The sequence below is a fragment of the Epinephelus moara genome, chromosome 14, assembly GCF_006386435.1.
Source record: "Epinephelus moara isolate mb chromosome 14, YSFRI_EMoa_1.0, whole genome shotgun sequence".
Taxonomy (NCBI): domain Eukaryota; kingdom Metazoa; phylum Chordata; class Actinopteri; order Perciformes; family Serranidae; genus Epinephelus; species Epinephelus moara.
In genome coordinates, this window is record NC_065519.1 from 17,094,851 (window position 1) to 17,121,954 (window position 27,104).

A 27,104-nucleotide genomic window follows, 5' to 3' on the forward strand; every position below is an offset into this window, starting at 1 on the left:
GGCTGCTGATGCTGCGTCAGTGAACAGCGATAGACACAAAAACACAAATGCACAGCTAAGATGGCCGAGGCGGCTGTCCTCATTTGATAACGTCTGCACGTACATGCATGCTCACCCTTGTAGGTAGACGTCACACGGCAGAAAAGGTCTATGAAATAGGTAGGTGAGATTCAAAAATCAGCCAAGGTGGCCATTTTTATTCATTTGAGCTTTTCTTTTTATTTTATCAGCTGCATTGTGTCGTCATTGCTTCTCTTAAGCTACAGAAATAGCTTATCACATAGAAACCAACAATGGCTTATCACACATACACACAGGCACGGATAAGGTCAGATCACAAAATACACATAAATCAAGCTGTCTTCCATCTGCCGAGTCACGCTGGTGGCAGTTACTTTCTGACAATTAAATGAGCATGAATATTCCTTTATATAATATCGTCACCCCAGCTGGCCGCGACACACGCCAATTCCCTGTTGGGGTCCCCCCGTGTCCCCCCTGTGTCACCACATCCCTCAATTTAGGGTTGCCCCAGCCATCTAAAGCCAAACCCCGCAGGAGGTGACCTTGACCTCTGACCTGTGACCTCTGCCAACCCCACACTTCTTACCTCAACCCCTTTGCCTCTTCTCTGGTTGGCTGAGAACGGCGTGCTCATTACCAGGTGTCAGTTATTACACCCTCACACACACTGACAATCCTAATTTATGGAGATTGCGGCACGTGTGTGCATGCTGTGGGGGTTGAGCTATATGTCTGCGTTTGACTACGTTTAAGTTATGTGCTGTATACCTAAAGAGCCTTTTTTTTAATAGAAGTGTTGAGTTTTGTGAGACATTTCCGTGCACTCGTTCACCTTGAATGGAAATAAATAAATGTGATTCAAACAATGTAGAAGAAAAAAATGAAAAAAGCGAGGAGTGATAAGGAAGCGCGAGCAAAATACAAAGATGGTTCCAACTTAAAAAAAAAAAAAAACACAAACCCAACCTGAGCTGTAATTGTTGATTAGAGGCAGAGACCTCAGCATCAGTGTTCTGCATAATAATGACTGACACCAAATCACACACACGCACACAGAGCCTAAATATTTGCAGCGTTAATTTCAGGCTGTCAAAGTTGTCGCATTGAGTGTTGGAAAATTGAGTCATGCAAAAATCATATGAACTGTAATTAAAAGATTTTTTCCTCTGGAATAAGATGCATTTGGAAATAAAGTGCTTTCTTACAAATACATCGCCTGCAGGCAAGTGAACCCAACTTGTGGTGATATTATTAAATTTTGTGTGATAATCATTGGATGATATTCTGGTTAACTTCATTTTAAAATTGCCAAATGACAGAAAGAAATTGAACTCTGCCTCCACAGCTGATGGTTATGATGGAAATGTTCTACATATATTAGCATCATTTGCTGAAACTGCTGACCTGAACATTATCCTTTAATTTTTTTCATGGCCCAACTTTAACATACGATATCACACATTTAAATACGGTGAATTTAACTTGTGCTCTCATCTGGACTGATTTGAGTACAGCAGCAGAACAAGCTCTACTTGTTAGATTTAGATGCAGCTAAAAATAAACAGCGTAAGGGCCAGAGTCACAGTGCTCTGACAACATGCCCAGAACCATGAAGTGATCATGTTAGAGAGCACCGCTCCAGCAGAGAAAATAACACGGAAGCTGAGGAGAGATGTAACAGATTTTTTAAAAGACATGACGACTAGTTACTGCAGTAAGCTACACGGTGTGCACCTTGGAGTCGTGTATACATACGCGCGCATGCACGGCACTAATGCCAAGACACACGCGCGCAGTTCCGCTGCTGGTTTAAGGTTGCCTCCGTATGTGTGGTGTCACCATCTGACAGCCAGCAGCATGTTGCTTTCTGTTTTGCTCTGTATGTTTGCATATGTCACATATTCACTCCCCTTAGTGTATATATTCTGTTTGTGTATGTGTGTGTGTTTGCACGTGCAGGCGAGTGTATGTGTGTGTCCGCTGGGGATGCTCTCACCATCCCAACTCCGTACTCTGCCTCTGTCTCCAGCGCATCAGGAGCGGCTTACATAAGAACAGGGCAAAAATAGCAGCTGAGAGGGGAGAGGAGGAGAGGGCTCTGCTGGCACGCACACAGTCGTAACGGGACCGCGGGGCACGGCACAACCCTGAGTACTATCACGCACACACACACACATACACACAGGGAAGACTGCAGTTATCAGGCATTATATTTCTTTTTATTTGCGGTGCACTTTTTTGACAGTATAGTAGAAATAACGATCGCTGGGCAGACTCCATCAGCGTGAAAAACGCCAAATAATCCTGGCTGATGTTCCAGCTCGGGCGCAGGGGTTAGGGTGCTCTCACTCTAGACCTGAAGTGGGTGAACAAGCATCGCATTGTGTGACAGTGTGCGAGAAACACAGGTAGAGGAGTCGGAATAAAGAGGTAAAAGAAGAGGGAAAAAGCAACTATTTTGGATTGTTCATTAGTGCTCACTCTGCTGCAGTCTAATTGGTACGCACTGCCAAGTGCAATAATTTCGAATTCACTTCAAATGTTTTTCCTCCACGCTCAGAAGGATGCAAAAAGTCACCAATTACACAGAAACATTTCTTAATTGCGGACACTGACAATAGCTTGACTGCTGAAATGTTTATTCTTTCGTCTCCGTAATTAAATGGGCTTTTTTTTTGCCTCATTTGCAATCTTTTCTTGTTTTACATCTATTTGAGAGCTCCTGAAGTACTGAAGGAGTGAGGGAGCTGAAAGACACGGAGGGAAAGGAGGGGACGGTACGTAAAGAGGTGGAGAGGTGAGGCTAATCTCAGCTCTTACAGTTGTTAACGGATGAAGGATCGTCGTGTAAAAAAAACGCCAGGGGAGAATAAGCTGGGGTCAGGCCACTGGTTCTGTAGAGGGCCGTTACACGCAACGGTACAGCGCTCTCACTCTGTGCCGGCCTGTAATTTCTACCTCTGTCTCTTCATCTTATCCTCCCTCCTTACCAGTTCCTCACCAGCATCCCTTTTAATCTGATTACCTTCTTACTGTTTCATCTCCTTTTTTTAGCCTGCAACTTAAAATCGTCTGGCAATGCTTTCCGCACCCCCCCCCCCCCCCCCCCCCCCCCCCCCCCCCCCCCCCCCCCCCTGCCCCACCCCCACAAAACCTACATCCACCANCCTGCAACTTAAAATCGCCTGGCAATGCTTTCCTCACCCCCCCCCCCCCCCCCCCCCCCCCCCTTCCACCGCCCCTCGACGCACGTATGCACACATAACGTATATTCACCCGTGGTTACAGAGAAAAAAGAACGGAAGGTGGAGGGAAATGAGTGAGTGGGGAATAAGGAACGAGCCAAAGACAGAAGGTGAATGAGCACGATTTGCAGATGGAAGGAGTGAAGGTGAAGTTGGAAGTGGGAGAAATAGCAGGCTTTTATCCTCAACAGCCAGCAGGGACAAGCTGAGCGCTGCCATTTTTTAGCGTGCCAGGGTAAACACTGGAAGAGATTTTACAGACTTGCAAGAAATCTCAGCGGGTTTAAACACAACAAGCCCAAAAAAGTGTATACATGTACGTTTGTGCGCGCAGGTTTGTGCACGAATGTCTGCTAGAGAGAGCAGCTACTCCCTCTGCGACTTGCGATACCCCCGCCACCCTCCCACTTTGTCTGATTTTGGCTTCCATTTGTGTCGAAGGGGCTACTTTTACATTTTCTTATTTAGAGGGGGAGCAATTAATTAATATTTTTGGCTTCCTGGGCATAGGTCAGTGACCCTGAGAGGCGGCGTGTGTATGTGTGTATGCACGTGTGTGACCCGTAGCCCCTCCTCTTCTGTCCACCCCCCATTACCCTCTGCTTTCAGAGGCAAGGCTCTCATGCATAATGCAGACAGAACAGGGAGGCTCTCATTAATAATTACTGCCTCCTTTGATGGATGGAGAAAATAACGAAGGGGGCTGTTAAAAATGGAGAGAGCAAGAGAGAGATGGCGGCGGCGGCAGCGGGAGGGGGAAATTTTTTATGGTGGTATTTGTTGCTGTTGTAGTTCTTTGAGGACTGAATGCTTGTGGGGATGGATTTGGACTTGGTATAGTCAAAACTGTGGCTGATGTTTTGGATGGCATTAATATTTTGATTAGGGAGTAACTCCTCGTCTGATGGTGGAGGAATCTCTGAAGATGTGATGAATCTTAATTGTCTTTGTGTTGGAAGCAGCTCCTACTACTCAAGGGTGTTTGTCTCTTGACTTCTCTTTGATATCCTTATCATTAAGTTTGTCTTTGTGATGAAAAGCCTCCGTTGTCTTTAGTTTTTTTTAAGAGATATTAATCGTCTACCTTTCCTGCAGGGTAGAAAATGAGTTCCTTGTTCTATGTAGAACAGCTTTAATCAAATTACAGCAGTCAAATAGTTTCATGTATTAAGTTTTCCCTGTGTGTATTATGTCCACACATGATCTTGCACACATGCACAAGCATAGCTGTGTGTGTGTGTGTGTTTGAGCTGGTCAGGACGTCGGGTCAGCAGGGAAGGTCACAGGGAGCAGCAAAGCTACAAGACCCCTGCCAGCCGGCCAATCAGAGTAAAGGCTCTGGTGGACAGCCAATGGCAGAGTGGCTCGGTGGCCTTTGATGGAGGGGCCACCATTAGCCCCGTCACTGAACAACAGCGCTGGGGGCAAGATGGCCGACATCCAACACTGCAGAGATGGAGAGGAAGAGGGTGAGGGTAGACATGGAGGCAGAGACAGAGGGAGACAATCGAGAGGGTGGGTTGGATTGTGGATGGTACTGTAAAGAAAAAATAATGAAAATATAAAAAATAAACTGTATATGACTAATATATTTAAGTAGTAGAATATGAAATCAGGGATGTACACCCTGCACAGGTCACCAGACTATCACAGGGCTGACACATAGAGACAGACAACCATTCACACTCACATTCACACCTACGGACAATTTAGTTATCAATTAACCTGCGTGTCTTTGGACTGTGGGAGGAAGCTGGAGTACCCGGATAAAACTCACACTGACACAGGGAGAACATGCAGACTCTGCACAGAAAGGCTTCCCCACCTTAAGGTTTAAACCCTCCACCCTGGGTTTGAACCAGGAACTCTCTTGTGAGGCAACAATGCTAACCACTGCACCGGGCCGTGATTTTGTTTTCCTAACTTGTAAATTGTTTGTTGTTAGGTCAAGGGAATTTTATTAAAGCTAAGCCTTCTGGCTGTACCGGCTACTAACAGGCCAGAACACACACTTAATGCCTGCAGCTTCCAACAATGAGGAAGAGTTGAACCCCAGGGAGCTCAACTCCTTCTCTGCAGCTCTGCTCATCTAATAGCTCATGCTCGTGTGTTGCTCGACCGGCCCACTCCAGGGGCCAGATGCATAAAACTCTGTGTAGATTCATGATTAAAGCTGTGTGCAAGCACAAAGGCAGAAATGTACATAGATTCTTTTCATCAGATTTGTGAAGCTGTGCCTACGCCTGATTCTGTTTTAGAAATCTCAGATCATTGTGGTGCTGGGTGCATGTGCACAAGCCTCATTTCCACACCCACAAACTAGCTGAGACCCTGCTTCCTCACATGAGGACATCACATTTTGGGTTTACTTGACCTTTTACCTTATTTTGCTTAACTTAGACCTGTTGTCCTTGATTGTGGACACTTTTTTGTGCCATCTAGCAGTAGTAAGAACACAATACACTAATCCATGTAAAAACAAGATGGCAGCCATCTCTGCCAAGTCAGTCTGCAGCCGATCCCGACACAGAAGTGGACAAGGTCCAAAACCTGATCACATTTTATGGATGAAACTTGTTTCTTGTGGGTGCTTCAAATTAAAAAGAAACTTGGTATTCAGGGGTAGGATTTAAGTAAAAAAAGACCACTCCTTGGGGCAGGGGAGATGCGGGGAGCTCACTTGCAGGCATGCATCACAGACACCTTCTACACTGCCTCTTCAAGGAGGAAATTTCACTCTGTTATGCTGCCTCGCCGTTCTGTATAAAAGGTACAATTGCGGAAGGGGGGGGGGGAGTTGCCTTTAAGCTGGCATCGGAAGTGGTAACAGCGCCAAAACGATGAATGTATTAATTTGGCAGACAGCAGGATGGGATCATGGGCGGCACGAATGTGACGTTTTGACAATGTGTTATGTGTGTGACCCGCCACAAGAGATTTAAAAAGTAGCTTGTAGCAGTTAGCAGGTAATTCAAAGAAGAACGGCAGCCAAAAATATCAACAAATTTGAAAAATAATGAGGTGAGGGAGCTCCTTACGGTCTTAGCAGAGTATGAGATCAGCCACCGTATAATGGAGATGCTGGCATGCTATCTAAAGTCACGCATTGGAGCGGGATGATGATGCAGTTGTTTGGTTCAGTGTAAAAATGCAAAGGCGGCATAAAGAAGGGACTTCGTAGCGGCCTTATAGCACGATCTCTGTATAAAAATGGCTACAAGCACATACTTCCAGAGGGGGGGAGACAAAAGTTTGGCACTACATTTACAAGATTTGTTGATGGGACCACCGATGGAGATGGAATAGTTGTGTGAGACATCAATAATGGAGGGACAGACAGAAGACACAGACTGTGTTGTGGTGAACTTGACCACTTCGACTCTAAACTACTTAAAATCAGGAAAGGTACAAATTCTCCCATTGTTTTTCTCCCTAAGGCTGTTCACTTTAATGTGATAGAGATGTCCGTTAGTTTAACTCAGGGCTGCTGTGAAAGATTTTAAATGTAAAATGCATTGTGTTTTCGATAGAGAAGATATTAAAGGGAACAGGCTCTGCACTGAACAAAGGCTGATACACACACATTTTGTTCAACAGGGTTATCTCCACAACACACTGTTTTATCATATTTGAACAACTCAAGCATTTAATATTGTTGAGGAAATTTCCAGTGAAGCAAATTCTCTGAGGCATTCAGCGTGCGTCGGAGAGCGGGCGACGTCTGCTTGTCTGCTCTGATTTGAATGAAGACCAGATGAATACTTATAGCCATTATATCTGAACAGACTGTGTCACAGATAGATTGTGACACTCTATGATGTAAGGTAACATTTAATCTAAAGAGAACAAGATATGCAGATCACTGTGTCAGGGAGATGCCAGCATCTTGTGGCTCCAGCCTGTCAGCACATTCAGTGGGAATCTGTTTGCTCCCGCAGTATAAATAGAAAACAACACAGAGAGATATTAACAGGTGTCACATACAGTACGTTGTCTGACAAAATGTTAAACACGTTAAAGCTCATATAGGCAACAGACCTTATCTCCTGAGGAGTTCCTATGGGGAAGAGCAGTATGTAAATGTGGCAAGGGACCACTGTGGCATTACAGTGGCCACATCTGATAATTTAATAATGTTATTTTGTTGTTTTTGTCATCTCAGGTTGTCATTGGAGCTTCTGATAGATAGGCTTAACATCTGTCTTTCTCCTGTGGGAGCTCAATATGCATGTCATCACACGCACTGAACACTTTTACGGCAAATTGCAATTTAGAAAGGCAATATTACTCTAATTTAAAGCACTAATCAACATTTTCAGATGATACTGTGTAGTATAAAAGGGGTTTTAGCCCACAGAGAATTATCACTTGACAGTTCCCCCTCATCACTATGAAGCATTTTAGCTTCTTTTAGCTCGTTGTTTTGGTTTTACAGCTTGCAACTTTAAAACTTTTTCTGCTCTATCCACTCTTTGCAACTTATTTCCAGTTGCAGCAGTCAGCTGAAACACCAAAAACTATACACTCCCTGCCTTGCAGCAAACAGCAGCAAAAGCTAGCAACTAGCTGGTGAGCATAGTTGAGCAAATAGCAGCTAACGAGCCAGATATTTCACTCAGGAGTCGGTGGAGACCAAAACAGAGCTAAAAGGGGGAGTTAATGATGGAATTGTGTTGGATGGACTCAAGGAAAATAGGCTACATTCACATCAGTGCCTTTTTGTTTTAGAATGCACAACTTTTGGTATACTGACGTGACGTGATAGCTTCCACATTGATCCAGTGTTTTCAATGACACAGACACTCATGTCCGCTTCCTGATTGGGTCAGGAACTGGACGTGTCAAGCCAAAACATTTTAGCCAGGTCTACATTCCTTTTTTGATTTCATCCATCTTGTATGGGTAACGTTACTCCTTGCCCATTGCCACGGCTTCCTCCAGTGATGGGTAATGCTCCTGGAACTGTTCTAATATGTCGCTGTATTTGCTTTGCAGCATCTCCCAATCTATGTTTTCTACTACCTCTACGGTCGTATACTCATGTTTCACTGTTGGTAACAATTCCATCTCGTCAACAGTTGAAGCAAAGAAGTCTCTGGTCTTACTTTTAGCCATTGCTGTTCTTCCTCTGTTGCATGTTCAAAAACTAGGCAAGCACATGCCCAGTGTACGTGAATTGTCATGTGATATGCATTTTCAGGCCTGTTTGCATGGATGGAGGTTATTTCTGAAATGGTGCTGAAATGCGTAAAGTGTACGGAGATTGTTTTCATTTTAAAACACTGTCGGGCGTAACCTTGGTAGCCAAAATAACTAAGTAATAGTGCTTCAAGGAAATTCATTGGAAAACCAGAAAAAATGTACATGACAATAAGATATGAATACTTCCCCATGGCAAAGATATTGCCTTCAAAAAGGGTCAGAATACCCTGACAGAAGAAGAATCAGCTCCTCCACTGATGTAGCATTTGATATGTACCACTGATCTGAGCAATCTCTAAACAATGGTCAAAGTTTGACCAACTTAAGTGACAAGAAAGAACAGGACTCTGATGTCCCAATGAACTAAGCCAGTGTTGCTGCCTGCAGGCTGAAAAGCAAAGCTGTTTAAGCCTTAAAGAAGAACACACACACAGTGTACTACTCACCCCGGCCCATACACAGAAGGCCAAAGATTGAGAAAGACAAGGATTTAGAAGGATAGATAAAGAAAAGAATGATGCTCTCCAGTAAAGAGAGGAAACAAAGGCTGAGTGGGAGAGAGGGTATGAGATAAAGACAGACAGAAGCCCGTCATGGAGTGGTCCATGGGTGCCAGAGCTGCTCAGGATTGTAGCCTTTGAAAGGCATAGAAGTGATGGCAGCTGTTTGGCCTCCTAATCAAGGTACACTAGGCTTGGGCCTCCTCCAAACACTCTGATGTAAAGCTGATGAAAATTTTGACAGTGCCACATAGATGACAAAGACGAGGAAAATACACCCACCTACACGAGCCCATACACCTACACACCGCAGGCCTCCCTAATGAAAGCCCAAATCTGCTGTGATCTTTGAATTCATTTGGCTTTATGAATTCAAGATGCAGGATGATGACATAATTGTGAAAACCTTTTACATGCAAATGACATTGTGTCCGTGGCGATTGTGGTACTTATGCTTATTTATGGGGTGTCTTGTTTTTCCCTTTGTGTGTGTGTGTGTGTGTGTTTACGCAGGTATGAAGCAGCACAATGACCATGGTACTCAGTATCGTTCGGCCATTTACACATCCAACCCCACTCAACAGGAGCTTGCATTGAAGAGCAAAGTGGCCTTCCAGCAGGTATAATACCCCCACATACATCAGAAGGTTTCATTATGACACTTACTCAAGCATGGTGTTGCATATAAGCGAACCATGTGTGAAGTAAGGTAGAACATCTGTCGGAAAAGTGTGAATAATGGTTAACATTTTTTGCGATTTGCTGTTCAATGTTGAGGCGTAACATGAGATGCTTTGCCAGAACTTCACACACATCAGTCCTTGTTGTGCAGTAACTTTCAAATAGTAGATGTTTGTGTTTTGTATTATGTCTGTAACAAAATGAAAAAGAGCAAAACAGTTTTTCATCATTTCAAATAAGTATTTTGGCCGTTAGCAGGCCTAAGCTGGAGTTTGGGGTTGTCCCAGTTATTTGAATAAGAATTAAAAGCCAGTCTCTGGAGTGGTGACCTCTTAAGAGTTTGATGCTGTTTAGCCAAGCAAAGCCACCTCTGTTGACTTGATCCCCATCTACATCCAATCGAGGACATCCTTTTTCCTCGAACTGAAAGAGAAGAAGAGGGTCGATAGGTCATCAAAACTCATTTCTAAAGCTCGTCCATTCAATGGCACACGCGTCCTTCTTTTGTTCATCTGTCCATCTGTCCATGCGTCCCTCCATTAGTCCGTCTATCCGTTGATCCCTGCATCACTTCGGTTTGTTTGTCTCTCTAAATTGTATTCATGGACAAGCTGGCAGGGGGCAGAGGGGAGCGAATTATGATCGTCATGGTAACTCAGAGGTCCCGGGGTCAGCAGTCACGGGCCAGGGGACCGTTCGTGTTGCCGTGGCGACAACCTCCCAACCTTGGCCTTGGGCTGGGGTCAGAGGTGAAAGAGGAGTGGCAGCTGAGACCTGGAAGGTAGTGAATCGGAAAGGGGGAAGGGAAAGCAGAGAAGAAAAGGAGGGAGGCAATCAGATCAGAGGGCCATGACTGACTGAATGACAGGCTATCAACTGACGGTGACCTCCCACACAGATGCACACACACACACACACACACACAATAATTGGAAGTGTAGGGCCAAGATATGTCAATCACAGATGGTAATAAGAAAAATACATTTTAAGTCATAAAGTCCATTCTTGACCTTGGAAAGAGCGGCTGATAGAATAATCTCACAGAAAGTCCATTTTGTATCTGTTCTGGAGCTTTCAGTCATATTGCATGGTCTTCATCAGCAGGAAGGCGTTTACCACATTTCCACTGAATTATAGTTGTTCAGATTTCCATTTTTTTCTGAGCACTATTAAAACTTATCATCGGTTTTGTCTTGAAAGTTGAGTTTTTAAAGTTCTTTACTGACCATGGAAACAGCAGTTGATAAACTAATCTCACCTCCTATTAGGTGTTATTTAATACTGTCTCAGTAACGTGCCAATTTCAATAAATTCCCTGAAAGAAATGGAAATTTGGACATCTACAATTCTGTAACAACTAAGCAAACTCCATCTGCTGATGAAGATTGTGTGACTAAAAGCTCCAGAGCAGCAACTAAATGGACCTTGAGGTGAGAGTGTTTTGTCAAACAGTGAAGAAAAAGGTATACTGTGCTGGATTAAAAAACAAATGTGAAGATTCATACATTCATCTCATGCGTACTCATATGTTGGGCACATTGTGTCATGCACACAAGCATGTGCCGAACCCTCATGGGTTTACAAGACATTACAGTATTGTTGCAGTGATCAGTCTGAAGTACATGTTATTCTCCTGCTCACTACCCAAACAAAATACTTGACCTTGTATCCCAGGCCTGGCAAACAAAGTCTGCCAAAAAATGGTCATCCAGCCAAAAGAAAAAAACATAAATGGAGGTAATTTTACTTAAAAGTATGTCCCTTATGTCTTCAAATGCAGGACAGTAAAACAAAGAATGAACCTCATTCTCAATTTCACCTGTTACACAACAAAGTCTGTCGTCCTCTGGAGTGGCATTAAACCTACCAGCCTCTCAGGCTAATGGTAATGTTCCTGAGCTAGAAGTGTGTGGCGGTGCAGAGACTCTGCCCTCGATCTGTATTTTCTTAGTTTCTTCTTAGGGGTTCTCTACAATGATGTTGTAGGGAATACAGTAGCATGCAGGTGAGGTCAGAAAAAGCTAGCAACCAGGTTTAGCGGCATGCATCCAAGAGAGAGCTATGAAAATTTTAAATCTAGGGTTGGCTTTCACTTGCACTCGTGGTATTGTTTACATATAACTACCAGTTCCTGTTGTATAAATAGTAGTGAACCTTTAAAAATATTTTTGGCAAAATAAAGTTCACAATGCAGTGCACAAATACACTCACTGGCCACTTTATTAGGCACACATGTTCAACTGCTTTGTTAACGCAAATAGATGGCAAATGGACCTGCACTTGTAGAGCACCTTTCTAGTCATTTGACCACTCAAAAAGCTTTTTACACTATGGGTCACATTCACACACATGTTCGTACACTAGTGGCCGAGGCTACCATACAAGGTGCCACCTGCTACTCAGTTTTTCAACACACTTACACACCGATGGAACAGCCATTGGGAGCATTTCGGGATTCAAGGATACTTCGACATGCAGACTGGGGGAGCTGGGGATTGGACTGCTGATCTTCTGAGTAGAGGACAACCCGCTCTACCTCTGAGCCGCAGCTAATAGCTAATGGGCCAATCACGTGGCAGCAACTCAATGCATTTAGGGCTTGTAGACATGGTCAAGACGACCTGCTGAAGTTCAAACTGAGCACCAGAATGGAGAAGAAAGGTGATTTAAGTGACTTTGAACATGGCTGGTCTAAGTATTTCAGAAACTGCTTATCTACTGGGATTTTCACGCACAACCATCTCTAGTGTTTACAGAGGAGGGCCCGAGGAGAATGGCCAGACTGGTTCAAGATGGTAGAAAGGCAACAGTGACTCAAATAACCACTTATTATAACCAAGGTCTGCAGAAGACCATCTCTGAACCAACAACACGTCCAACCTTGAAGCAGATGGGCTACAGCAGCAGCAGACCACCCCAGGTGCCACTCCTGTCAGCTAACAACAGGAAACTGAGGCTACAGTTCACACAGGCTCACCAAAACTGGACAATAGAAGATTGGAAAAACATTGCCTGGTCTGATGAGTCTGGATTTCTGCTGCAACATTCAGATGGTAGGGTCAGAATTTGGTGTAAACAANCAGATCTCAATCCAATAGAGCACCTATGGGATGTGGTGGAACGGGAGATTCACATCATGGATGTGCAGCCGACAAATCTGCAGCAACTGTGTGATGCTATCATGTCAATATGGACCAAGATCTCTGAGGAATGTTTCCAGCACCTTGTTGAATCTATGTCATGAAGAATTAAGGCAGTTCTGAAGGCAAAATGGGTCCAACCCGGTACTATCAAGGTGTACCTAATAAAGTGGCCTGTGAGTGTGTAAGCAAAAACAACAAATAAAGTCCAGTTTTTAGTGCAGGTGAAATTCCAACTGATGACATTTTTTTATTAAGTAATGTTTTCTGAAAATAACAATATACCTCATGTCTAGCTGAGACATGCAATGACTGCGTTATAAGCCTGTGAATAACGGTGTGAAAACCAAGCAGAAACAGCCAATGGTTCAGTGGGTTCATGTTACGGCACAAAAAAGGTCGTTATATCAAACATTTTCATCTTGTCACCTCCGTGCCAGAGAGAGGCTGAGAGCCTCAACCCAGTTTACAGCCGACACTCAAAAAAACACACCCATTTACGAACATCCTGAGGAGAAACAGCACTCAGACTCTTCCCTCCTTCTCCCCTTCTCTCTCCCCACCGACGCTGCTGACACCACCGATCTGTCAACCACTTCAGTGGCACCCCAGTTTCATCTGAGGGCCACTGGGACACATATCTTCTCAAAGCAGCTGACACGCTCTGAACCAAAATGGCAGCTTCCTGCCCTGAAATGGTTGCCTTGCCGCATTGATGCTGAGTCTCAAGAACGCCCTGGCTTGAAAATGGCATCTCTACAGAGGAAGGGCTTGTTGTGTGTGTCCGTCTGTGCGCGTGAGGTTGTGTGTGTGTGTGTTTTATCCTAAAAGGCCAACGTTCTCTTATCGGGAGAAGTGAGTGCATGTTCGGTAGAGTGACAAGAGCGAGTGGGTGGAGGCGATCCAAGACGATCGGAGATAAGACAGGCATCACAAAATCCAAATTCCACCCCACTGCCAGCCCGTGACTCACACACACACACTCACATGTACGTACAGACACACACAGAGACATACATTTGGCACATACACGCACAGCCCAATGAATAATTAACCCATACGAAGAGTCTCTTCTGCAGGGCTTTCAGTTTCTTAACTTCAGCATTGGGGGGGGGCGAGGGGGGGTGAGGGAGAGTGAGGCAGAAAAGCTTGTTTAAGCGCGAGAGCAGAGAGGGGGAGGAGAGGGAGGGGGAAGGGAGAGGGGAGAGGAGAAGGGGGTTCTCTATAATGAAATTTGAAATTTGCAGAACATCAAAGGCTTCTGTAGCCAAGCCGCTGTGGCAGCAGAGCAGAGAGGAGGAGTGCATCTCTTTCTCTCCCTCTGTCTCCCCTGTCTCTCTCCCTCTCTTTCCCCTTCTCTGTTTCTCTCTATCCCTCCCTCTCTGCTAAAATGTGTCTCCCCAGAGCTGAGTGGGGGGGGGGGTGAGCGAAGGGTGAGAGCGAAGGGATGGGAAGAGTTGATTAGGAGGAGAGTGCGGGGCAGTGGTGGTGGTGGGGGTGGGTTCGAGATGGGTTAGGGTTTGGAGAGAAAAACGGAAGAACGGGGATTCTATATATATATATATATATATATATATATATCTGTGCGTGTGTGTGTGTGTGAGAGAGAGTGTGTGTGCATGTATGAACAATAGGTTTTATCAAGCCAGCCTGAATATTGCGTGTGAGCGCGCACATGCATGTGCGTAGGGCCTTGGAGGGGTGAGTGTGCCCTCTGATAAGGCATCCTAACTTAATGAGCTTGAAAGGGGGAAGCAAAGGAGGGGTGCACAGGGGTTCAGATGATGGCTGGAAAAAAAAAAAAGAGGGGATCGTTCGGGGCTAGGAGTCTTGGGGAGAAGCCCGGGGGTTGCTAAAACGGGGCACAGCATCAGCAGGTTTCGTAATCGGGCTTCAAGTCACACAAGCCTCACGTCTCTCATTTTGGAAAGTCTTCAAAAGTCAGATTTACCCTTCCAGCTATTCCCCAGCTCCCGCATTTTATAGTCTGCCTGTGCGTTACATGAAAATCTTTTTGCTGAAGTGATCGATGGCAACGAGACGTCTTTCGTACGTAACCACAAGGCAGTATTGGCTAAGATTTAACCGTTAATAAAAAATTGTAAGAGGTGTATTTTTCACAATAACTTTTGTTTTTTAATCGCCAGAAGGTAAGTGTCCATCCCTCGGTGAGGTATTGATGTTGAGATATTGAGTACAGTGAAGCTGAAATGTTAAAAGGGCGATCGCTTTTCACGAGAACGCAGGGATGAGCCTCTGCGTTTTTTTCGGTCTTCAGATGTTGAGCTACTTGTTGTCTGCCCTGGAAAAAAAACAACAACAACAACAAAAAGAAAAACAACGTAGGAGCGCGCACCGCCTCGCTCCGAGACTGAAGTGTGTGCATCCTCTCTCCCTCTCAAAATGTAGGAGTGTTGGCTTCCTCGCTCACAAAATGTAGGAGCGCTCGCTGAAGATTAGAGCCCAGCTAAAATGGATGCCTGACCCGCGCTGAGGAAGAGAAAGAGATGAACAGAGCAGGGCAGGAGGGGGTGGGGGGGTGAAACTCTTCATCCTCTGTGCATAGACAAACGCACAGAGGGAATGCACATCTTTTTGCTCACACACACGCAGTGATGAATGTTTTACATATATGGCATTTTTCAGAACCTCACAGAGGCATATTATACCACTCTTTCACTGTCTTTTCTCTCTTTCAGACTATTTTTTTTTCACCACCTCACTACAGTCTGTTTTCATTCTGTCAGCCTCTGGATAATCTCCCATGCTCTCCTCTCTCCTCTACCTCCCTCCATCTCTCCCCTGCGTGTCTCTGCACCATCCCCGTGTCTCTTTCTCTCCCCGTCTGTCTTCCTCCTCCGTCCTCTCTCCATCACTCCCGCTCCGTCTCTCTCTCTCTCTCCCCGAGGTCATCGGGGGCAAGCGTGGTGCCGCGGACTAGTCGATAAGTATCATGTCAGCCTCCTTCATGTGTTTTCAAGCAGAGCCACGGTCTATCTGTTATCAGCATTGTACCGCGGAGCAAGCTTTGCTTTCGGCGGTACTCAAAGTGTATTTACATTTTGAAGATGTTGAAGGGCTTTTTGTGCTCCAGCGTTCAGGTGTGCAGCTGCGGTTGAACGTTACACTGCTTTTAGGTCTGTGCAAAGGAGACGGAGAGTTTGCAGTAACATGCAAACCATCTGTTGTCTTTAGACTCTAAAAATCAAGTAACATGTAGGTAAAGTGCTTTATTTAAGTACAACTTTAGGTCCTTGTATTTCTACTTCATACTCCACTAAAGTCCGTGGGAATCTTTTATTTTGCGACATTTTTTGGCACCTATAGTGACGAGTTAAAATCAATATTTTACATACAGAACATGCGATCAGCTTATAAAATAATATTCAATAAAGTAGGTTAAATTTTGCTTCATCTAGACCAGCTACAACATTGAATGCTGCTTACACAATAATGCATCAACAATAATGCCCAGTAATTCAGTAACATAACATCTGTCCACCGTCACTGGATTGCCTGATGAGAACTTTTGTACTTCCTTGCAAGTAAATGCAAGTGTTGAAGGGCTTTTTGTGCTCCAGCGTTCAGGTGTGCAGCTGTGGCTGAACGTTACACTGCTTTTAGGTCTGTGCAAATGAGATTGAGGGTTTTTAGTAATGTGTAAACCATCTGTTGTCTTTAGACTCTGAAAAATAAGTATTATTAAGGTAATAAGCTCTTTATTTAAGTACAAATTTAGGTACTTGTTCTGAAGTATTTCTGTTTTATTTGTACTTTATACTCGTACTCCACTAAATTCACAGGGAATTTTTTTGTTTATGCCATTTTTTGGCAGCTATAGTGATTAGTTAAAGGTCAATATTTTGCAAATAGAACATGCGATCAGCTTATAGAATAATATGCAATAAAGTATTTGAAACTTGCCTCATCTAGACCAGCTAAAACATTAACTTACACAGTAATGCCCAACAATTCAGTAACATAACACCTACACAGCCGTCACTCGATTGCCTGATGAGTACTTTTGTACTTCTACGCAAGTAAAATTATGATTGTAGAGCTAAGTAATTGTAATGCAGTGTTTTTTTAAACAAGTGTGTTTATTGGCTTTTTAATATACTACAAATTTTACATCAAAAACAAGTAAGGTACGAAATAGAACATTCACAGTAAGGCATCTTCTTAGCAACAACTGTTACGACGGGGCAACACAGTAAGTACTTTCCCTAACCCTATACAAATACTGAGAGATGTAAAGAAAGAAAGAGGAACAAAAAAAAAAGCACATAACTATTTTGCATTCAATAGATTAAGACAAGTAGACTTTTGTAGCCTTCTCTCTCTCTAGAAGTGTCTTAAAACGTCCCCATATCTTATCAGAAATAGAGTATTTACCCTTAATTGTAAAGGTAAGCCAGGCTCGTAAATTTGGTCTCATAGTGGATTTCCAGAATCTGGCTCGTAGTGTTCTTATCTGCCTTGCATAGTTTACAATTTATGGGGGGAAAAAAAGGATACACAGTTTGGGGTGTTCAGACAACTTAACACCTGTGACATGTGAAAAGATTTCCAAAACCTCAATCCAGAATTTGGGCAGTCCCATAGGCAATGAAATGCCGTGCCCTTTATTCCACATTAATACATATTGCAGAGGTATTGGGATTGAATTTATTAAACATGGTTGGAGCTACATATATTCTCAATATCTACCTATATCGCAGCAATTTAAAATGGGTGTTTATGTCCCTTAACCAAGATAACGTTTTTTAAGTCCTCACACCATGCAGGTCTTTTCATTTCTGAGGAGCTCTTGGAGCCGTCCATGATTGTTTAATGCAGTGTTTTACTTTGAGGCTTTACAATTTAGCTCGCACTAAAACATCTCAACACTCCTTCCACCACTGCTATATTATTAAATTTACATTGTAGACCTTGTAAAACACGCTTTGGCACTACTGCACTTAATTAGGGTAATGCCAATAAAGCAGATTTTAATATGCAATCAAGACTGAGATGAGGACACCCAAAGAAAATTAACAAGGCGACACAGGAGAGGAGCTATGGTAAAAAGGCGGTAACCACACACTGGTAACAGGAGTGGACTAAGGGATGATTACATAAATCACCGAATTGAGGTCATATCCCTCTTCAAATGTCTTCACCATGAGTCATCGGGTGTCACAAACTCTATGTCAATGCGCGTCTCTTCCCCACCACTCTGCAGCCGTAGGCCTTCCGAGGGAAAAAACAGAGAGAGACAAGACAGTGGGGTAGGACGAGAGGAGAGAGTACATTTTTTTCCTTTCCTCCTCCTCCTCCTCCTCCTTCTCCTCTGGCTCCTCCACCTCCACCCTCTCTCTCGGGGTGTCACGTCCTATTTGTGTCCCGAGGCCGTCTCTCTGGCGATGGTGATGGCGAGAGGGGGCTCTCTCGCTTGGCTGGAGAGCAGGGAGGACTTGGTAGCACGAAGCGGTGGTCTGTGCTCACATGGGAGAGAGATAGAGAGAGTGAGAGTCAGGAAGGAGGAGAGGGAGAGAGATGCACCCGTTCAGCCATGCCTTTGACAGGGGAGTCTTTCCGACAGGCGTGAAGAAAGGAAGGGCTGACTGGGCTGAGTGAGCTCAGCCCCGCACACACACACAAACATGTTTTTGTCACTTAGGAGGACATTGCATTGACTTGCGTTCATTCCTTGGCGAATTTAACCATAAGCAGGGGTACATACCGAATCCCAGGCTCAACCGGAACCAAAAAACGAGCCTTAACGCCGAAATTTAAAGGTTTACATCGCGGGGACCCACATTGTGTCGTCGAATGGAACGCACGTCCCCATAGTGTGGCTGTGTGATGTGATTTGTGTCCCCATGGTTATATAAATACACACTAACACCCTGATCTATACCTAACGTGTCCTGCAATCATGACCCTCTGTACCAGTCCTCACACACACACAAACACACACATATACACAAAGTCATACACAGGCACAGATGAACACATTACTCTCCCTCCACCCTTTAAACTCCACCAGCATCAAAATGCACAACTTGAGGACCTCTCGTTTGCTCTTCCTCTCTAGAAATTTCCCTCCTCCATCTTTGGCGTTTTTACATGCTACATCCTTCCCTCCATTCCTCCGCTGCTGCTGCAGTGAGAGAGAGAGCGAGAGCGAAGCCACATAAGGTTATACACAGTGGCGTGACGCCATGCATTCTGATTTATAGATCTAAAATGGCCGCCGTGTTGTGACTGCTGTAGAGGGCTGGATGGAGAGCGAGGGAGTCGCGCGGGGGTGTCAGGGCGGGGGTGTACGTTTGCTTGGAATAGCAGACCTTTTCTTGGACACTGTGTTCTCCTCTTGCCCTGGAGGGGTTTGCTACTACAGTGGTTTGGTGATGATGAGTGATTAATTAGGCCATGATGTACAAAGCTTCCATGCTTGTGTCGGCTGCTTCACTACAATGCTGTTGGATATAGGCAGGGAGATAGGGAAAAAAAAAAAAAAAAAAAAAGGTTCTCCTGTGTCAGACTGCACACAGTGTGCATTTGAAAGGTAAATATGTCGGTGCTTGTGGGCTGGTGTTCTGGCTGTAGTTTGGTTTGTGGACGTTGGGTCCTTCCTGCAGGGAGATTAGAGCCCTCACATTGTAGCGGCAGCCACTGAGGACTTAGAGGTCAGCCGCTGCCTCAGCCTCTCTGTTGGGCGCAGAGCTTTGATTTACTGACTCCACTGCATCACCTCCAGCGCACACACACACACAGATACACACACGTACACACACAGCTGGTACCACACTGCCTCCATGTGGAGAAGATGATAAACTACCCCGCTGCCCTTCACTGACATTATTCCCTCTTATTATAAATTAGTGGTGATACTTTTTTATATACGTCTTCCTCTTACATGCTTAATCCCAGATGACTTAAAAGTAACCTTCTCTGTCCAAAATAAAAAAATTCCATTCAGTTGTTTAGCTCAGTTACAACATCATCAAAAGATATGCAGTTACACACGTAGCATACACGACTCAGTTTGGTTTTAATTCAGGTGCTAGAAACAGCAACTCTGTCATTTATAAACTGGCAAATATAAGTACAAAAACTTAAGCAAATCAAACATGAATTAATTTGCATACAATTTAGGTTTTGGATTATTCAATAAATTCAGTTATCAACCAAAAATGCCAAAAATTTCTTTGGTTCCAGCTTGTGACAGGCATTTCTCACTATTTTGTGACATTTTATAGACAAACTGAATCAACTCCAATCCATCAAAATTATAGGTAGATTTATAGATAATGAAAACGTTCGTTGATCAACAGCTGAGATTTCAAGAGTGGGAAGGTTCACAATTAACAGTCACATGTAGGGGACAAATTAAAGTAAATAATCTGAATGAATAAATAAACATAACAATTTTAGATGCCTCTGCACAGGTCACAAGAGGCCACTAAATGGTTTTATGAATATGAAAATGGAGTGAATAATATACTAATGTCTTTTGCATTTAGCCCAGATGAGGTTTGTGTTGATCCAGTCCCTTAAGGCTTTCACCTGTCGCCTTTTTCGCGGCCAAAAATTTGCACCTGAACACACCTTGAGGACTACAGCCAACTACGGTAGTCTACAGTAGTCTGTATTTCTGATTCAAAAAGGATCATCCGAAGACTGACAGAACGGATTCAAGACACTAGTTAGCAGTTAGCATATAAACAACACAACTCGGTGTTGAAAGAATAAAGAGTATTTACCATGTGCTAGCAATCAATAGCACTAACAGTTACAATCTGCTTGAGAAAACATAATCTTACCTCACTTCCATTTCTCCTCATGCACTGAGCTGAACTGCCAGTCAGAGCGACTTCATTTACCGAGGGGCTCTGCTATCTACGACGCCGATTGAACATGCTGAATCGCCTTTAAAAAAAGCAGATAATGGCTGACTATTGAGAACAGTGTGGGACACACCGCAAGAACTGGGGCCGGGATCGACAAGCTTTACTATCAGAAGAGCCTTTTTTGACCAGAAATAATCATTTTATAAATCATCTGGTGCCTTAAAACATGTTTGAACCTTGTAATGATGGTAACACAGCCTATGAAGTCTTGATTAGACAATCATTATTACTAATAGGTCTAAATGAGCAATCATTAATATGTTTTACTAGGTGGTAGCTACTCTGCAGCGGACTACTAATGATTATTTGGAACTTTAACTTTGCAGAGTTGGTGGTGAAAGCAAATGAAGTTGTCCACACACTATTAAAATTTTCTCTTCCCCTTTCGAGACTTTTTTTTTATTTATTTAACCTTTATTTAACCTGCAAGTCCCATTGAGACCTGGCTGAGGTAGCAGCCAATCAAAACACATTCAAAATGCAACAAATAGAACATATAATACAAAAATCCACAATGAAACAATAACTATTCAAACACAGTGGCCTCTCAAGAAAAACAAGCACATGTTTCTGTCACCACATTCTTTATGATGCCCTTAAATTCATCGATGGATATAAGTGTTTGTAGTATTAGATCTTTTTACAGATTGTTCCATGTCCAAAGGTGCACAGTAGGAGGATGCAGTTTTCCCCAGATCTGTTAAAACTAAGGGTACATTTAAAAGCAACCACTTGGAGGAGTGTAGCTGGTAACTAACAGAGCTGAGACATCGAAGGGAGAACAGGTAGGCTGGAAGTTTGCCCTATATTGCTTTTTGGAGAAAAATATACCAGTGCTGTTGTCTGCGAATGGTCAGTGATGTTCACTTTGGAATCATAGCTAGCCTAGCTAGATTTAAGACTAGCCACTTCTGTTAAGGTTTGGCCAAAATAGGAAGAAAAGGCGCCAGGCTGTAGATGTTTGAAGCACATGAAATATTTAATTATTTAAATTTGGTGCATACTGTAAGTGCAGAATTTGTTTGGGCTAAAACAATGATAAATGAACATGTTAAAAAAAAATTGCCAGTAGTTTTTTTCCATACGATTTTTTGTCAAAGCCACAGGGAGATGCAGGAGAGGGGCTAAAGAGCTGCATGTGGCTCCAGAGCGAAGGTTGCTACCCCTAACCTAGGGCATCAGATGCTCATCATCAGCAGTGACCGACAGCCAGCCTTTGGCTTGGTGTGACAGGGCCCCTTACAAAGACATTTGTTAATTTGTTCTCCAGTGTTGACATGTTATCATATTAGCAAACAGCTAACCCAGCAGACACAGAACATTTTGACTAATAAGGAGTCATGTGTCTATCCAACTGGTGCATATAAGGCCAATATTGACACTACTTTTACTGTATATCTGTTTAGGTTTCTACTCCTGTGGGTAAGATCTGACTTTTTAGTAGCTAAATGTTCCACTGTGTTCACCAGCTTTGTCGGTGTGCCATCTGGTGCTGGGCAGGTAGCATACAGTGGGTTTATCAGAGCTTTTCCACTGAAAATAGCTGCACGCTGCTGCTGGGAACGAGGTTAATGAGAGCAGAGAGAGTGAACCAAAGCAGTGACACTGTGGTCCATAAAAACAAAACAATGACCCAAAGGATTGTAAAGTTGGGTAATTATTTCTGTGGGTTAATCCCTACGGGCAACTTCTTCTACATTATACACAAGTTAAGCCATTGAATATATAAAGATATTGATTAATGCAGCTTTAAAATGGCAATTTTTTAGTGTTTTTCATTAAATTTCAGCAAGAATATGACCGTTGTGAACAAGAAGAGCATGGCAGTTCAGCAATGCAAATGTGGATGATGCTGCAACGTGACATTTTGGTGCTTTTTTCCTGCCTTGAAAACTTACAATCCTTCCTAACCTCTATGAATTCAAGTGGAGTTTTATCACCTTAAGAAGAATGAAGTCTCCCTTCCTTAAATTCCCCAACAGTATCCATGACAATATCATGCCGAAACGAGACGTATGCAGAAGCTAATAGGAACACGTTGAGCCAGATTTGGATACATTCAGCTTCTGTTTCATGGTGCTTGCTGAGCCCTGCCAATTGACGCCCCCATAAAGCAAAGCTCCTCGGTGCTGCACACAGTTCTGAGGTGTAGCGCGCTACATGCAAGCTACTTGTTGCCCACAGACACTCCCAGCGCACCTCGAACTTGTTGTTTTGTCAGCTCTCAGGAGCACTGATCTAGAGAGGACCGAGTGCTTGTATTATTAGATAGAGAAAACCACTCAGCTCAGCAGGTATTTGATATATCTGTCAGAGGTGTTTAGTGTGTGTGTGTGCATGTGTGTCTATGTGAACAACTTTTTTTTATTTTGGAGTGTGTTTGAAGCCTTTTCTCAAGGTGTTTAGAAAAGTGTAAGTATGAAAGTGTCTTAAGGAGTTCTCAAAGAGAGCGGATACTCTTTGATGCTTTGTCCCACAGAGAGAGCCACAGAGGCAAGCTGCACTACTGAAAGAAAAGAGATGTTCCTTTCTTCTGTCACTCAATCACCCTGCTTTCTAGCTGAGGAGCAAAAACCCTTTACTGTATTAGCGAGAGGTATTGAAAGTTCACATCCAATACACCACAGAATAAAACAACCATTTAAAGAGGTGTGTTCATTTTGAGGAAGTTAGAGGAAACCGAGAAAGTAGTGCTGAATGTATGTCACGACTGAGGCGATGGAGACGGGCTACGGCGCATGAACACATGAAGATGCGGCACGTTAGGAGTGTTTTCCTCACAGATAGGGCTGTTTAATGTGATCTCTGCTGTTTGTCAAGGAATGGAGTAGTTCTATCTCCAAATTTGAGTGAACACCTCATAAACCTAACCTCATAATCAAAGTCATCTCACTGTGTATGACGTGCATAGAAAATACATTTACACATGATTGTCCACGAGTGAGGGTAGAATGGAGCGTGAGATGGATGGGCGGTTTGGTGCGGCTTCTACAGTGATGCAGGCGCTGCGCTGGTCTGTCATGGTGAAGAAGGCGAAGCTTTCGATTTACTGGTCCATCTACGTCCTAGCCCTCACCTATGGTCATGAGCTCTGGGTAGTGACCGAAAGAATGAGATCGGAGATACAAGCGGCCGAAATGAGTTTCCTCCGTGGGGTGGCTGGGCTCAGCTTTCGAGATAGTCCGAGGAGCTCAGACATCCGGAGGGAGCTCCAAGTAGAGCTGCTGCTCCTTCGCGTCAAAAGGGGTCAGTTCAGGTGGTTCTGGCATCTGATCAGGATGCCTCCTGGGTGCCTCCCGCTGGTAGGAGGTCCAAGGACAGACCCAGAACACACTGGAGGGATTACATATCTCATCTGGCCTGGGAATGCCTTGGGGTCCACCAGGAGGAGCTGGAAAGTGTTGCCGGGGAGAGGGACATCTGGGGTGCCTTGCTCGGCTCGGCCTGCTGCCCCCACAACCCGCCCCTTGAGAAGTGTGTGAAAATGAATGAATGTTCATAGTTTATTTTTGATCAATTGCAAATTAATAGCATATTTTTAATCTGTTCTAAATGTACCTGAAAGGGATACTTTTCAAGTTTTTAATATGCTTATCAACATGGGAGTGGACAAATGTAGCGTCCAACTACACTTGTAAAGGTTGACTAAACATTCCCCATTTTGTAAACAGCTTGATGCACTCGGCGGTAACTCAATTTACATCGTCAGTAAATGCAAATAACTTTGGTCTTGCCGAAAGAATCATGTGGCAGGGCTTTGAAGCTGAACTTTCTTTATCTATCTCTGCTCACGGAGGGTTTGTTTCTGCTCACCGTCTATAGTGTCTCAGCAGTTTCCTGATTTCCCAAACGAATGGGCCGAGGGTTAGAATTACACGCGTTAACTTTGAAAGCCCTAGCAGTAACATTTGTGGATTATGTTTGTGTTTTGTCTCTATAGGAGTTGGATAAAAAAGGCCTTGGTAGCATCACCACAGAGATCATGGAGGACCAGACCTTTTACTACGCTGAGGACTATCACCAGCAGTACCTCAAGAAGGTACCCAATGGCTACTGTGGCCTCAAAGGCACCGGAGTGTCTTGCCCCATCGGAGCCGGGAAGGAAGAACTGTGAAGGATGTGTGGTGAGAAAGAAACAGATGAGGATTCTTTAAGGCTTATATGTTGTTTTTAATCTTAATCATAATCATTTTTAAAAGTATTTGATGCACTTGCTAAAAAGATTCACTTCCATTGTATGATTTAGTATAATATAAAAACATATCAGTCACATTGCAAATATACATTTCTAAGCCTCAGGGAATTTTTCAATCAAAACCTCTACATGTGATTTTTATGTCTGATCAGCCTTGGAGAATGAATTTAGCGTCAGAATCAACTTTGTGGGCCAAGTATGTGTACACATAAAGAGAACTTGACTAGATACACAGCTTAAAACAAGGACATACATAGACATTTGACATATATAGAGAAAAGTATTTATATATTCATAGATCAGCCACAGCATAAACCACTGACAGGTGACATGAATAACATTGATCATCTCGTTACAATGCGATGTTCTGCTGGGAAGCCTTGGGTTTTGGCATTCATGTGGATGCTACTTGACACGAACCACCTTCCCAAACACTGGTGCAGACCAAGTACACCTCGTCATGGCAACAGCACTCCCCGATAGCTTTGAACCCAATACCACAAAAAACTGCTCAGGAATGGCCGAACGAACGTGACAAAGAGCTCAAGGTGTCAACCTGGCCTTGAAATTCCCTAGACCCCAATCTGGTTGAGTATCCGTGGGACGGTATCCCAGAGGTCAGAGCCAAGTCCAATCCACAGGTAGGCGTCTCACCTGTCGAAGCATAGGAACAGGACCTCTGGGGCTATCCTGTGGTGTCTGGCAGTGGGGCGTTGGTGGCAAATCCTTTGAGTCCTGTGGGTTGTGAATTAGGGTACTGGCATGCCCCACGGATGCTTGAATAGCTTAGGATCTGGGGAATCTAGAGGCCAGGTCAATTCCTTGAGCTCTTTGTCTCATTCCTTGGGCCGGTGCTGTTGCCATGAGGGGCTGGACTTGGTCTACATCGGTGTCTGGGTGTGTGGTGCACATAAAACTATGAAATTTGTAAAAACTAAGACAGTCGTCTCTTAGATAGTTTTCTGTACAACACCTGTGAGACACAAAGACAATTCAAAGTGCTTTACATTAGACATAAAATGTATTTGAACAGTATATAAAAGACAATCAGAAGCTAAATGAAAAGAGCAGTAATCTTGAAGATGCAGTGTAGCTGTAGTAGTAGTGGTCTGATGGACTGCAGTAACAAGCTTTCTCCACAGGGTGGCAATGTTTCTCAAAGAACATAGTGGAGAGTAAATGCATCCCATTTAATGTGACAGATTGGAGCTAAGACACCATGTGAAATGTTTGTATTCCATTGTTAGTTGATTTTCTTTCACCGTATAACCAGAACACTGTGATAGAGCTCACACTTTACTGTCAGAGTAACAATACTTAAGATGTATTAAATGCTTAAATGCAGATTTTAATATGCTGAGTAGCTTAGTCAAACAAACACACTAATGCCTGCTTGAATTTAATGCAATCGTATAATTTTTAATTTACTCTGAATAACTGATGTGAATGATTTACCTTCAATCAGAACACAGCCTTTTATTTTCTTCATGTATCCCTCTGAAAATAATAAAACATACCTCATCCAGTCTTTTGTTTTTGTGCCGTGCATGTGCTTGTGCGTGTCAGTGTGCTCATGCATGCCCACGCAGCTATATATATTTTAAAGATAAGCCACCTTTGAGATTATTTGTCCCACTTTCTGCCCCGTTTGAGAAGGGACCCTACCAGCAAGGGACACATGGGTATGACTCAGTGTGACACACAAATACACATTCAGAGGCCACTCATTCTGGAACGCAGAATGACACATTGAGGCACTCATGTATGCAATATGATACACACCCCGCAAACCCGTAATTATGTTTAAAAGTCCTATTATGTGTTATATCATTACTGTACGTATCAGAGAGAGCTGAGAAGTTACTTAATCGTGTGCTGTGTTTTTATTTTATTTTATTATTAAACACCTGAAAGTCTATTTTAAAACTGAAAATCACACTCATTGTTGCTCTCCAAAATACAGAGATGATATCTAGAAAAAGCTTTTTGGTCGACCGCAGCAGTGTGATTCACCCCGCTCTCGTTTTTCCCCCTCCCTCTCTGCTATCTCTCTTTCTCTGTCTGTGTGTGCATGTGTCACATCCTGACACCTGTGTGTAGGTGTGGACCAGGGCACAGGTGCAGGTGCAACCTCTCAGGGCCTATTTTAGTATTGGGACAGATATTTTTTGCATGTGTCTGCATGCAGCAACTGTGTATGTGTATGTGTGTGTGTGTCA

At 43.7% G+C, this 27,104-nt stretch overlaps 1 protein-coding gene across 3 annotated transcripts in view; it reads left to right on the forward strand.

The window, feature by feature from the left end:
- msrab (methionine sulfoxide reductase Ab) overlaps window positions 1–26,411 on the forward strand; it is a 46,843-nt gene extending 20,432 nt beyond the window's left edge. For all 3 annotated transcript variants that reach the window (XM_050061227.1, XM_050061226.1, XM_050061224.1), the window contains exons 5-6: window positions 9,485–9,591; window positions 24,631–26,411. In XM_050061227.1, the coding sequence (XP_049917184.1) occupies window positions 9,485–9,591; window positions 24,631–24,804 (281 nt within the window). In that variant the 3' untranslated portion in view covers window positions 24,805–26,411. The remainder of the gene's footprint in view (window positions 1–9,484; window positions 9,592–24,630) is intronic.
- Window positions 26,412–27,104: the final 693 nt, after the last annotated feature.